Genomic DNA, 13,846 nt, shown 5'->3' on the forward strand with positions numbered 1-13,846 from the left:
GGGCGGAGACTGAAGGAGTGAGGCGAGGGGTAGAAAGATAGATTTGAGTGTCATCGACATAGAGATGGTAGTTGAAGCCGTGGGAGTGTATCAGTTGACCAAGGGAGGAGGTGTAGATGGAGAAGAGAAGGGGCCCGAGGACAGAACCTTGGGGGACCCCAACAGAGAGGGGGGGTGAGGGGGAGGTGGCAGCGTTATAGGTATATGTATATAGATTATAAAATTGGTATATTATTATAAATTTAATTTGAATATATTATATATGGTGAATTTTTACACTAATATATTATTACAAAGGTATTTTATGAATTCAGATATGGATTAGAATTAATTAATTGTAAGTTTTGGGGTGCGGTACATAAATGAGTATATATCAAAATTTAGTGTGTAATGGCATACGTCCTAGTAAACTTTCACTGCTAATTCTGAAATTTAAAGGCTGATTTTTTTTACTAAGCTATTATGAAGAAGCCTTTCCATATATGGGGGTTAAATCTCTTTTCCTCCAGACCGAAAAGGTCCTTGTTCTTTCTAATGATTTTTAAGTGAATAGCTCTGCACCAAGTTCACTAGATGGACCCTGAATATATATATGGTGGTCATGTCCCCTGTTAATCATCCATTCTTAACCTCCCTAGCGGTTTTCCCGAGTGTAGCTCGGGGTAAAATTTCAATACCAAGAGCGGTAACCCCTAGCTACACTCGGGCTTACCATGCGGCGTTGCTCAGGTGGTCCCTGCAGCACTTACCTTGTCCTTCGCTCCCGCGATGTGTCCCCTGCAGCGTCCCCGGCCATCTCCTCCGGCCGACGCCGGCATCCGGCTTTCATGTTCCGGTCCCTGTGACGTCGGGACGTACGGGTGCCGGAACCAGCGGGAAATTTGAAATTTTTAAAAAATGTCATTTTTGCTGTCATTGCTGTTTCAATGCATTTCACATATATTTTGTCCCTACTGCTTTGTCCTGTGTCCTGCCTGCATTTTGACTGTTCTTTCTGCCTGGAAACTTAGAAAAGTCCATGGCGTCCAAAAAGCGTCCCTTTACGTCAAAAGTGGTTTTAGAACAGCGATAGTAAATCAGAACCACTTGCAGAATTGAGTGATAATGATTCGTGGGGGAAATTCGTCATCAGACACTGAAAACGATATTGCAACTTTGCTCAACGATGTGTGAATTTGCCTCTGTATTTCAAATTTCAGTGTTTTTGGTTTGATTATATTATTGAATTAAATTTATTATTATTATATTATTATTTTTTATGACTATTTATTAAATTATAATTTATGATTTCGTGTTTCAAGTTTTATCATATCCGGAATGTTTACTAGACTCTTGTTCGTACAGATTTCAGTGAGTTATTCCTAAAAATTACAGCCTACAATAAAAAACTACAGCACAAAAAATCAGAAAGAATCATAGCGCTGAGGAGGTTAAGAGAGAATAAATATAGTTCAGCCAACCTACACTCCATAGCCAAGGATCTCCAAGGATCTCCATGGCTCTTATCAGTCTAGTTGCCCTTGACTGAACTTTCTCCAGTTCCCCATTATCCTTTTCTGTGAACTGGTGTCCAAAACTGAACTGCATATTAGAGACAAGGTCTTTACAGGGGCAAAATGATGTCTTTCTTTCTGGAGTCTATCACTGTTTTTAATACAATGAAGTATTTTGCCTGCCTTAGAAGCTACAGCTTGGCATTGCATTCTATTATTATGCATACTATTATTAGGTGTGTGATCTACCAGAAAACCCAAATCCTTCTTGACCACTGACTCCCCCAGTTGTAGTCCTCCTTGATTGTATGATGCTTGCATGTTTTTACCCCTTGCTCTTCCAATTAAAATTGTGCAAGAAGTTTTGCTTTTAAGTTGTAGACATCTTTTAAGGATCAAAATATTATTGCACCAGCATTGGGATAAAGGCAAAAAAGACCATAAACACACTAAAGCAGCTGTAATCAAAGTTCTAATTGCATACTTAAACCTAACACCAAAACATTTTTACAGCGCTATGTGTAATGCTAAACAAAATTATAATACTGTGCAAACAACATAAATAAATGAAGTGTCCACATAAAAAGTAACCTTAAACCACTAATATGCCATGATTGTGTCTTTGAAGATTGCACAAAAGCACTTGCATGGAAATAATTGCACAGACACTTTATTGAAGCCATACAGTTAGCAACTGTGGCATAAAATTACTTTTTATGTGGACTTTTTTAATCTATTGATGCTGTTTGCACAGTATTATAATCTTGTAAGGATGTTATTCCACTACGGATCTTGGTTTAATCTGAAAACACAGAAATGGTACTTTTATCCCAAACTCTATATCATTCATAAATGAAATGTGGAAAGCTTTTTTGGCCATACTTCTCTTGGGGGTCACAGGCATGACCTTACTTTTGTTCTCCTCTGACCCAGAGCTATTGCTCACTATCAGCTGATGAGGCTGAGCAGCTCCAGGGTGTGGAAAAATCCTGACAATATTTGCAGGATCCATCCGGCTGCTTAACAGCTGGCTTCAGCTAGAGCCAGTCACTCCTGCCCTCTCCCCAGCTCAGCACTCCAGCCACCACTCTCTGCTCTGAGTAGACCAAGAGCTGAGCAATCAGCGATCATGTGATCACTCAGTCAAAGACCTGACATGGGACATGTGACACGTGAGTGACATGTGAGTATGGATGTTTTTTTTTACCTAACCCCATACTTCTACTTTAACCAACCAAATGTAACCAATAATTTATAAATATATGAACATTTTTAAAAGCAGACATGATACATTTTGTAAATGCATATTTGCTTGTATTTCTAAAGGCATTTGATCACATTTGCTCTGCAATTGAAGATGTCTCTGGACAAATTGGGCACAACTATATGAGGGAAAAGTAAGTAGAAAAAAAAAAGTCAATTTTAGAACACACATGTAACATTGCAGTTTGTCAGTTTATTAGATGTAGTGGCTGTATTAGTTTCTTACCTTGTTTACATTGGTGATCTTCTCGGTAAAACACTTCCTATCCTCATAAGCCTATTTACTATATTTCTATATCTATAGAGGAGCAGCATTGTCACCCTAAGATAGATAGCGCAAGGATTATAGAAGAACGCTTTATTCCTAAACTTCTTATAATGGGGGAGGTGTTTGTAGTTTGCAGTGGGTAACTGGACAAGGTTGAAAAGACTTCTTGAAATAAATCTCTAGAGTGCATAGAAACTTGCAAGCTCAATAGTTAAGAGTTTTTATGTATTTATTTATTGCAGTTATTGAACAGATGTAACAAAAAATGAAAATAGTGTATTTAACATAAAAAGATGCAAATAAGATACTGTACATTTATTGTTCGGGTTTACTTATAAGTTATCCATTCACGCCACCTCATTGTGGTCCCTTAAGTGGGTTTTCATGCTGTGAGGCAGAGCAACTTGCTGTGTCCTGTGTCCTGTGATTGGCTTTCACAGCGGTCCCATCACAGGGAGTCTCTTCCACTGGCTTCTGATCAGAAGTAGTGAGCGTGCTCTCAAGACACAACCTCGGGCTATGTGGTTGCGTATGTGCGGCGGCTGGGTGTTAAAGTCCACTTTTCCTGCTGCCGCAAATACTATATGTGTTATGTGATTGGGAAATAATATCAAATGGGGTTAATATCAAAACAGCTTATCTGTTGTCAGTTCAGTCTGCTATTGTTTCTAATGTTGCTGGTTTTTAGTCACTAGTAGTAGTTGTAACATTTAAAGTATTTACTAGACCCACAACAGTAAAATCACTCTGTATGTGCAGTAAAGCATGCTTGTTATACTCACTGTGGAATCTAAGGAGTTAATCTTCCAAATTGTGTAAAAAGGATGTTTGATCCTATCTTCTCTGATCCTCCTCTTCTTCTACTGTCCCCAATCCATCTCCTGATAGAACAGAGCCTTGGGGGCAAGCTGCACATGCTCAGTTTGGTGTGTATTGCTAGATAGTTTTTTTTTTTTCTTGGGAGAGTGCATGTGATCAGTACAGGGCCAATCAACTCTTTCTGGACAAAGGGTCAGGGGTCCCGCAGCCTCATAGGAAAGTCAGGGGAGAATGAAAACTCCTCCTACAAGCTTTAACCAGTGCTCTGCTAGACACAAGACTGCTGATGAGAAATGACATTTAGCAGTTTATATTTACTAAAATAATTGCATTCTAATGTTCTGTGTACTGTGGGAGACTAGATATACTAAATGCAGGGTCCTGGGTTTAGTATCACTTTAAATATGATTTAGTACTTCTTTCTCCAATTTTTTTTTTAACCATTATACTTTCTTCTTCAGACTCGTTTGTTGCTAGGGGTGATGGCAGTAGGTTGCTATAGGTGAATTCCAGATGAGCCCCCACATGTAGCACTACTCCCTTAGGGATTGCTGATAAATTTGAGTCCCCCTATAGTCCTGCACAGCCAGACAATGAGCATTTTCCAAACAAATTTTTATCCGATGACAGAAACCAGTCCTTGAGCTTTGGTTTTAGTATCTATTGAGAGGATTAGAACTTAGAGTAAGGGGGGTATAGGATGCCCAAGGGAACCGATATCTGAGGACAACTTCCTGAACTATTCACAAGCTTCTCTTCTTCAGCAAATCAGTCTCTAGTGAAGTTCTAGCCAGCAGCTCCAGTTGTACTACCCCAGACCCTAGATGAACACCTCTTCACCCAGCAATCTGGAGACTTCCTTCCTGAGCAGGGCTCTGGCTCCCGTTCCTTTAAATAAGGTGCACTGTCCCTAGCAGGGGGCTAGTCTGGTTTCCCACTCAGATCCACTCCTGTACTGCTTGAGCAATGGCTGCTTCTACCAGTCCTATCAGCTGGGCTTCTCCTTCCCTGCCATACAGGTGGTCCTCGCTCAGGGGGCCAGTGAGTCCCAAGTTTTCCTTCTTTCCAGCTCCAGTCTCGCAGGCAAGCTTCATCTCACCAGGACTCCTGGCAGCCTTCCTCCTCCAGCCTCACATCTTCCTGCTCCACACTCCTCTCCCACCACCATGCTCCGGGTACTAACCAGGCTCTTACACTTTTAAGGGAGTCCCAGCCCATTGTCAAGTCTTCTGTTGGGGATTGGCTGAGGTCCCTCTAAAGAGTGCAGCCAGCTACTCCTCAGATCCACTCACTGCCTCCAAGGCCCTCCTCCGAAATCCTCAGAGCAAGGGAAAACACCAGAGGACCTGGCAAGGCCTGGCCTGCAGCACTAAGAGGGTGCAACAATTTCATTAAGTTTTTTTTTTTTTATAACAAACAAGTATCAAACCATCCAAAAGCAATTGTAAACACAGTTGCCAAGGAAGATCTAACAAAGATCAAATACTATAACTACCCCTAACCCCATATGGGCACACACTGTAACATATAGGTCTATTATTAAGAATAGTAAAACAAGAACAAAAGGTGTCACACTTACTAAAGGAAATATACTAGAGGTAGTAGATTTACCATCTGAAATAGGACGAAAATAAAGAAATATCACACATTTTGCAAACCTCTCTAATTTGTTTTGAGGCTTTGGGGTGAGAAATCCATATTTGCTATATCAACCTGAACATTATTTCAGAATTATCTTGCATATTCAATCTATCTATAACCTTGGAAAGATTAGGAATAATGTTAGACCTCCACAAACTAGCTATTGCCTAGCAGCAGCAGCAGCAGCAAGTGCTTGTATAACAATAGTTCTAAATTGTAAAGGATATGATTCTAAATTTAGGATTAAATAGGGCCATTGCTAGAGTAAGAGGGGTTATGATACCCATAAGTGAAGCGATAAGTGTTGATACAGAATTCCAGAAACTCTGTCATATTTTTTGGAGTTGTAAAAATGTAAAGGGTTTCTGTTTGGCATTCACATCTCTAGCAAGGATCACAAGATGGAAACATCTTAGATAGCCTATAGGGGTTAAATACTACTTGTTCAAGATTTTGTGAACATTTTCCCAATGCTGGATACATGCAGATGACAACCACCATTTGATGCATCATTTTATCCTATTTTATTACTTGCCTCGTTAAATTTATCAAACCCTACTACACTATGGGCGTACCTTTGTTTTAACCCCCTGGGGGGAGTCTTCAATCCTCAGATATACTGCCTCAGGACGGACCCCTGTATCCAGAGAAGGAATCTGCCACCCAGGGAGCAATACCAGTTTAACCCCTTAAGGGGAACTCTGGAGGACGTGGATCATTCATAAAGCCCCAGGATCCTGTCTGATGACCTATCATCCCTTAGAGGGAAGGCCACCTAGTTCCTGACCCAATTTGATTACATCTGGAATATTGATGTAAAGGCACATTTTATATGCGCGTTCGGTGCGCATTACTTACAATATCACTGCACGGACACCGGTTCCAGAAATAATAACAGCACAAGAGTCACTTTATGAACTATCATTTATTTATGAACTATTTATTGGAGATATAGTTTATTTACTGCGTTTTTAGCGCTGTACCCCCATTTTACAGTGTCTAATATACAAGTGAGCAAAACCCTTTCATCCTAGATCTTGTCTGACTCTCCTCCTTTCCCTTCGTGGAGATGGAGCATGCCAAATGGGAGATACCCGGGGAGTGGAAGGCGGATGTTGAGGTAAGGGAGCGTCTGCCAGGCCTAATTTAGCCAGGATTTCTCGGCCTTTGGGAAGAGGTGTGGCTATGTATGTGCTACCATTGTGGGGAACTATCAGTTTAAAGTGAAAGCCCCATTTGTAGCGGATACGAGCTGAGAAAAGGGCAGATGTGCTTTCCTTCATTTTTCTGCATTTCTCCAACGTAGCCAGAGATATATCCAGAAATATTTGCAAAGTTGAACCTTCAAAAGTGATCGTTGGGGTATTACGAGCAGCTCTGAGTATGTCTTCTTTGGTCAGGAAATATTTCATACATAGAGCAATGTCCCGAGGCGGTTTATCATTAGGAGGTTTTGGACGCAGAGCTCTATGGATGCGGTCCCAAACAAAGGACCTAACATCGTGGTCCGGAAGGAGAGACTGGAATACTTTGGTTGTGGCTTGTGAAAGGTCAGTCACAGTCTCCCCGAACTCGGAGATTATTCCCGCAGTTGCGATTGTCAAGATCCTCAACCTGTGCCTGCAACTGCGTAAAGGCCGTTTTTGTAGATGATCGTGATCTCTGGAGAGCTTGCCATAAGCTAAGCTGAGCTCATCATGTTTTGTTTCTAAATGGTTAGTTCTGGAGCCCAGCGCAGCGATTTCCTGAAAGAGGATGTTTGTGCTCTTGTGGAGTTCTGACTGGAATTTAGCAGCTAACGTGGTGCACATAGCCTCCAAACAAGATTCCAAGTCCCCCTTTGTAAGTTGCTGTGCATACTTACTATCCTGAGCTGATGGGTGTGCTGCGGTATCCTGCGTGAGACTGGATGGGGATGCTCGGTCTGTATTATCTTGAAACATGTTGCAAAACTCGTGCGTTTTCATTAAATATGTTGTAAGGGATTTTTGAGCATTACCCTTACTTTTCTTCTTGGTGGACGGCATATAGGAAGTCTCCTGGGGGTGATCAACTGACTTTTGTGTAGCCAAGGATGATAATAACCTCGGGGGACCTATAGAGCCCAGTGCAGTGTAGGGTTATAGGTACATAGGTGCGATCAGGCGTCTCCACATAATCTATATATTGTAAAAATTATTATCAACATGTGGAGCGGGGGGTGCATATAATCTGTGGTAGGCACTCTCATTAAAGGCCAGAGATCTAGATGCAGGCACCAACCCCTATCTTAGGGTCAGATAGGGCACAAGGGTCAGTATTGTATGGAATCCTCTGGGTGTTGACTTCAGATCCCTCCAGAGGGTGTTTAGGGAGCCCTATTAGCTCAATTGTGGACTCTAGAAAAGAATCAGCCTCTGCCGCAGTGAAGGAAAGGACACAGGAGCCGCCACTATCCTGACCCCAGTGCCAGAGTCCTGTGGGAGGGTTGTGGGTCACCAGGACTCCCACCCCCAGGTGCATCTGTGGCCATAGTAGGCCCTGGTGGTCGCAACCAGAAGTAGGCCTTGGATCTTGTGGGGGCTGTATCACCCCAGATGGAGCTCCCAGGCTTCGTCCCAATAGGTCAACCGGGGGACCAGGCAGTCCACTAGAGCCTCACCCGACCACCAGTACACCAGGCGGGCCGGGAGCGGAGCGGTGGAGCCCAGGCTGTCTCCGGCACCAGAAAAGACCGAGGCCGCACCAGGCCGCAGTAGGCAGTGATGCTCCAGAGAGGGGCCGGAGCCACTCAGCTCACCTCCTCTGATGATAAAAAGAGACAGCAGGACCCCTGGTGCTCTTAATCAATCTTCTGCCGCCAGGATGACAGCGGATTGTGATGACAGGCGACGGACCTCTGGATTCCAGGATCTTTTTTTTTAAATAATAAAGAAGATGATTCTCAATTTTTTATATGGGCAAATAGGAAACCGAGAATCAGTTAAAAGGCCCCGAGTAGAGTAAAAGGGAATGGTGGTTTGGGTTTGCCTAATGTGAGTAATTACTATCTAGCAGTGATTTTATCACAAATAGTAGACTGGACATTTAATTCACAAGGGAAGGGAATGGTAAATATGGATGGGATTTCAAGTAAGGCACAGTTAGAGAAGATTGTATGGATACCACACAAGTTACGCACATTGGATGTCAACATTAGTCCACTGGCAAGGAAAGTTTTGAGTATACGAGATAGAATGTATAATCAAAAAGGATGGAAATATAATTCAATATTGACTCCCTTGGTGGGATCGGAGTATTTCCTGGGGAAGGATAATATTTCTGGGAAATGGATAAAGGAAAAGAATGCACTATTGAAGGATATATTGAATGAAGGGAAAATGCACACTTTTCAAATTTAAAGTAGAAAAAAGATTTATTTATCACATTTGATGAGTGGCGGTATTGTCAATTAAACCATTTTGTTTCAAGGCTCCCACAACCATTGAGGACGTCGGAGGACATGTATCCATTTAAAAAATTATTAAATGAAAAAATAGCCCTAAAACGAGTCACCTCTAGGATTTATAAGATCCTTATAGCTATGGAAGGAACTGATCCTTCTTGGAAAAATGGGAAAAGGAACTTGGAACAGAATTAAATACACAACAAAGGAATAATTTTTTTAAATTAACAGACAAGGTGACAAATATGAGTACAGTAGAAATTAATTATAAATGCTTAGCTAGATGGTATATTACACCAAACGTAGCTCACAAACAACAAGTAGATATTCACCTTTGTGCTGGAGAGGATGTTGGAGAAAGGGATACAATGGCACATATATGATGGGATTGCCTGAAAATACAGGATTACTGGAGGGAAACAATTCAGGATATTCAGGAAATATGTGGGATGACTGTACAGAGAGACCTGTGGAGGTGTTTATTTTATAATTTTGAGCCCTCAGTGGAATTATACAAAAATAGGGTACTTTATCACTTAATTAGTGCAGCTAAGGGTCTGATTCCCAAGTTTTGGCAGGTTCCTGAAACACCAAGAATTAACGAATGGATAAATAGAGTTGAAAATATCTATAAGATGGAAGAGCTATATCACATAGAGGAGAATAAAATGGAAACATTTAGGAAAATGTGGTGTAGTTGGTTAAAATTTAAAACCTCTGAAAGATACACAGAACTTGTTGAGGGGGAAGTAGAAGTCAGGAGAGAGCCTTAATGGAGAATCTGAGAGAGAGTAGTGTCAGATATAGATAGATAATTTTGATAGAAGATATAGATTAGTAAGGAGGATCTGGATGGGGAAAATGGGTTGGGGGGAGGGTGGGGCTAGTTTAAATTAAAAAATGTGTTAGGGTTTGGTAAATACACTGCTCAAAAAAATTAAAGGAACACTTTGAAAACACATCAGATCTCAATGGGGAAATAAATCATGCTGGATATCTATACTGATATGGACTGGGTAATGTGTTAGGAACATAAGGATGCCCCATCGTTTGATGCAAATAAAAATTATCAACCTACAGAGAACTGAATTCAATGACATCCCAAAAATCAAAGTGAAAAAATAATGCAGCAGGCTAGTCCATTTTGTTGAAATTTCATTTCAGCAACTCAAAATGGTACTCAGTAGTTTGTATGGTCCCCAGGTTTATATGCATGCCTGACAATGTCGGGACATGCTCCTGATGAGAAGGTGGATGGTGTCCTGGAGTATTTTCTTTCAGATCTGGACCAGGGCATCACTGAGCTCCTGGACAGTCCGAAGTGCAACCTGGCAGCTTCAGATGGACCGAAACATGATATCCCAAAGGTGTTCTTTTGGATTTAGGTCAGGCGAGCGTAGGGGTCATTCGGTGGTATCAACTCCTTCATCCTCCAGGAACTGCCTGCATACTCTTGCCACATGAGGCTAGGAATGTGTCGTGCACCAGGAGAAACCCAGGGCCCACTGCACCAGCGTAGGGTCTAACAATGGGTCCAAGGATTTCATCCCTATAACTAACTTGGCAGTCAGGATTCCATTGTTTAGCCTGTAGAAGTCTGTGTGTCCCTCCATGGATATGCCTCCCCAGACCATCACTGACCCACCACCAAAATGGTCATACTGGACAATGTTACAGGCAGCATAACATTCTCCATGGCTTCTCCAGACCCTGTCATGTCTGTCACATGTGCTCAGGGTGAACCTGCCCTTATCTGTCAAAAGCACAGGGCACTAGTGGTGCGTCTGCCAGTTCTGGTGTTCAGTGGCCAATGCCAATCGAACTCTATGGTGCCGAGCAGTGAGTACAGGGCCCATTAGAGGGCGTCGGGACCTCAGGTCACCCTCTTGAAGTTTGTTTCTGATTGTTTGGTCAAAGACATTCACACCAGTGGCCTGCTGGAGGTCATTTTGTAGGGCTCATCGTGATCCTCCTTGCACAAAGGAGCAGATACTGGTCCTGCTGATGGGTTAAGAACCTTCTACGGACCTGTCCAGCTCTCCTAGAATAACTGCCTGTCTACTGAAATCTCCTTCATGCTCTTGAGACTGTGCTGGGAGACACAGCAAACCTTCTGACAATGGTACGTATTGATGTGCCATCCTGGAGGAGTTGGACTGCCTGTGAAACCTCTGTAGGGTCCAGGTATCGCCTCATGCAACCAGTAGTGACACTGACCCTAGCCAAATGAAAAACTAATGAACTAGTCAGAAAAGATGAGTAGGGAAAGAAATGTCAGTGGCCTCTACCTGTAAAACCATTCCTGTTTTGGGGGTCATCTCATTGTTGCCCATCTAGTTTAATTTCATTAACACCAAAGCAGCTGAAACTGATTAACAAGCCCCTCTGCTACTTAACTGACCAGATCAATATCCCAGGAGTTTAATTGACTTGATGCTATACTCTGATTAAAAAGTGTTACTTAAATTTTTTTGAGCAGTGTATATTCCCAATGTATCTTATCGAACGCTTTCTCGGCATCCAAAGCAAGGAGCAAAGAAGGCATTCTATTCATTTCCACACATTGGATCAAGTTACTATTCTTCTAGTAGTATCAGGAGCCTGTCTCCTACTAGTTCCTACTTAATCAGGAGCTATCAAATAGGTGTTATTTCCAAAAGACGCATTGCTAATATTTTTGCAAAAATGTTGAGGTCTGAATTTAAAAGGGAAATGGGCCTAAAGTTTTGGGCTTGAGTAATGTATTTTCTCGGTCTTGGCAGGGTATTAATTATGGCTTGGAGCATTTCTTTTGGAAAAGTACTAGTTGTTGGTGCAAAGTTGTATATTTTAGTTAGATGTGGGATTACTATTTCAGCGTTATTTCTGTAATATTCTCCTGATAATCCATCTTCACTGGGAGATAAATGATTAGGCAAGGACTTGATAACTTTTAAAATTTCTTTGGGAGATATTGGGCTATTTAATTGATTCAAAGTATTATCTTTTTTTGGGTAGGTTTATCTTTTCAAGAAAGTCAGATATGATTTGAGAATTAGGTTGAAAGGTTGTGTAATCTGTTTTTAAATTATACAGGGATTCATAATAATCCCCAAAAATATCAGCTATTTCTTGAGGGTTGCTGGCTATTTTGCTGGATTTGTGCTTTGACATTTTAGTAATAATGTACTTAACTCTATGTTGACGAAGTTGTGATGCTAATAATTTGCCTGCTCTGTTACCCTGAGAATAAAAATTGAGTTTTAATTTTTTTAATGTAATGATCATGTTCATTTTATTAAAGCGTTACTAAACCCAGAACCCTGCATTCACTATATCTGGTCTCCCACGGTACACAGAACATGGAAGTGCAATTGTTTTAGTAAATATAAACTGCTAAATACCTTTTCTAATCACCAGTTAGAGCAGTTTTGTTACTTCTATCAGTGTCCAGCCGAGCATTGGTTAAAGCTTGTAGGAGCAGTTTTCATTCTGCACTAGGAGGATGCAGAACCCCTGACCTCTGTCTGGACAGTGCTGATTGGCCCTATGCTGATCACATGCACTCTCCCAAGGATACAAAAAAAAAAACTCAAGCAATACACACCAAACTTAGCATGTGCAGAGTGACTCCACGTGATATGTCTTATCAGGAGATAAGAGGGGGCACTGGAAGAAGGGGAGGATCAGAGAAGTCAGGATCAAACTGCCTTTTTGCACAATGCAGAGGATTAACGCCTTAGGTTCCACCGTGAGTATGACAAGCATGCTTTACTGCATACACAGACTTCTTTTTACTGTTGTGGGTTTAGTAACACTTTAAGGTTTCTCCCATATCCTGTCTATTATTATTGAGTTGTTTCAGCAAAGTTTCCTGAGGGCTTTTCTTATGCTCTTCCTCAAATCTGTTATTCTTTTTTCACGAGAAGCTAATTGAAGTAATATTCTTCTTATGTAGGCTTTATGGGCACACCATACATTAAAACCATCCTTTGAGTCATCTGAGTTTAGTGTGAAATCTTCTCAGAAGTTGGTCTTAAAGTACAATTGCCCAAGCTTAATGTCTGGAGTGATGGGAGCATGGTCTGATCATGTAGTATTGTGTATGCGAGCATCAGTAACCTTTTGCAGTAAGAATTTGTCAGCTAAAAAATAGTCTATTCTAGAGTATGATTTATGAACTTTGGAAAAGAAAGCATAGTCTCTTTCTGTAGAATGGATGCATCTCCATGGGTCAAATAGTTCTCCCCGAGGAAATACAATGTAGGGCTGCAACTAACAATTGATTTCATAATTGATTAGTTGGCCGATTATTGTTTTGATTAATCAGATAAAAACCTCAAAAAAGTTTGGTGTATAATTTAGTTAACCACTTGCCGACCAGCCACTGTAGAAAAATGGCTGCAGGGCGGCACCGCTGCACAAAATCATGTTTCAAAATGTCATTTTGCAAAACAGGTAGGGGGAACGCACGAGGCGTGCGACCGCCCTACCAGTGCCGCCGATCGCGGCCGCGGGTGTCAATCACCAGGTCCCGGCCGGTCTTTACCCGCCGGGTCCCGACGATTGCCGGCAAACAGTGACACAGAGCACAGCTGCATTGTTTACAATGCAGCTCTGCTCCTGTCAGGTACTAACATGCTGTTCCTGAGAGCGGAGTTTAGCTCTCTGGATCAGCATGTTCCTGTGAAGTACACCCCCCCCCCCCGCCTACTAGTAAAACACTCCCCTCACACAGTTAACCATTTAATTGCCTAAACAAAGTTAACCCTTTCCTCCCCAGTGCCATTAGTACAGTGTCAGTGGTTTTTTTGCACTGATCACTGTATTGGTATCACTGGGGATGTCAGTGACCCCAAGTCAGTTCCCCCCCAGTATCAAAATGTCCTCCGCAGTCCCGCCTCCCCAGTGCCATTAGTACAGTGTCAGTGTTTTTTTTGCACTGATCACTGTAATGGT

General features: G+C 41.8%; 1 protein-coding gene across 1 annotated transcript in view; it reads left to right on the forward strand.

The window, feature by feature from the left end:
• The window catches only part of SLC9A3 (solute carrier family 9 member A3), a 442,722-nt gene that overhangs the window by 343,945 nt on the left and 84,931 nt on the right, over nucleotides 1-13,846 (forward strand). The window contains 1 exon segment of the mRNA XM_089681031.1: nucleotides 2,820-2,890. Within this exon segment, the coding sequence (XP_089537157.1) occupies nucleotides 2,820-2,890 (71 nt within the window).

The sequence above is a fragment of the Staurois parvus genome, unplaced genomic scaffold (genome assembly GCF_062004578.1).
Source record: "Staurois parvus isolate SC_StPar_1 unplaced genomic scaffold, SC_StPar_1.0 ptg000257l, whole genome shotgun sequence".
Classification (NCBI taxonomy): Eukaryota; Metazoa; Chordata; class Amphibia; order Anura; family Ranidae; genus Staurois; species Staurois parvus.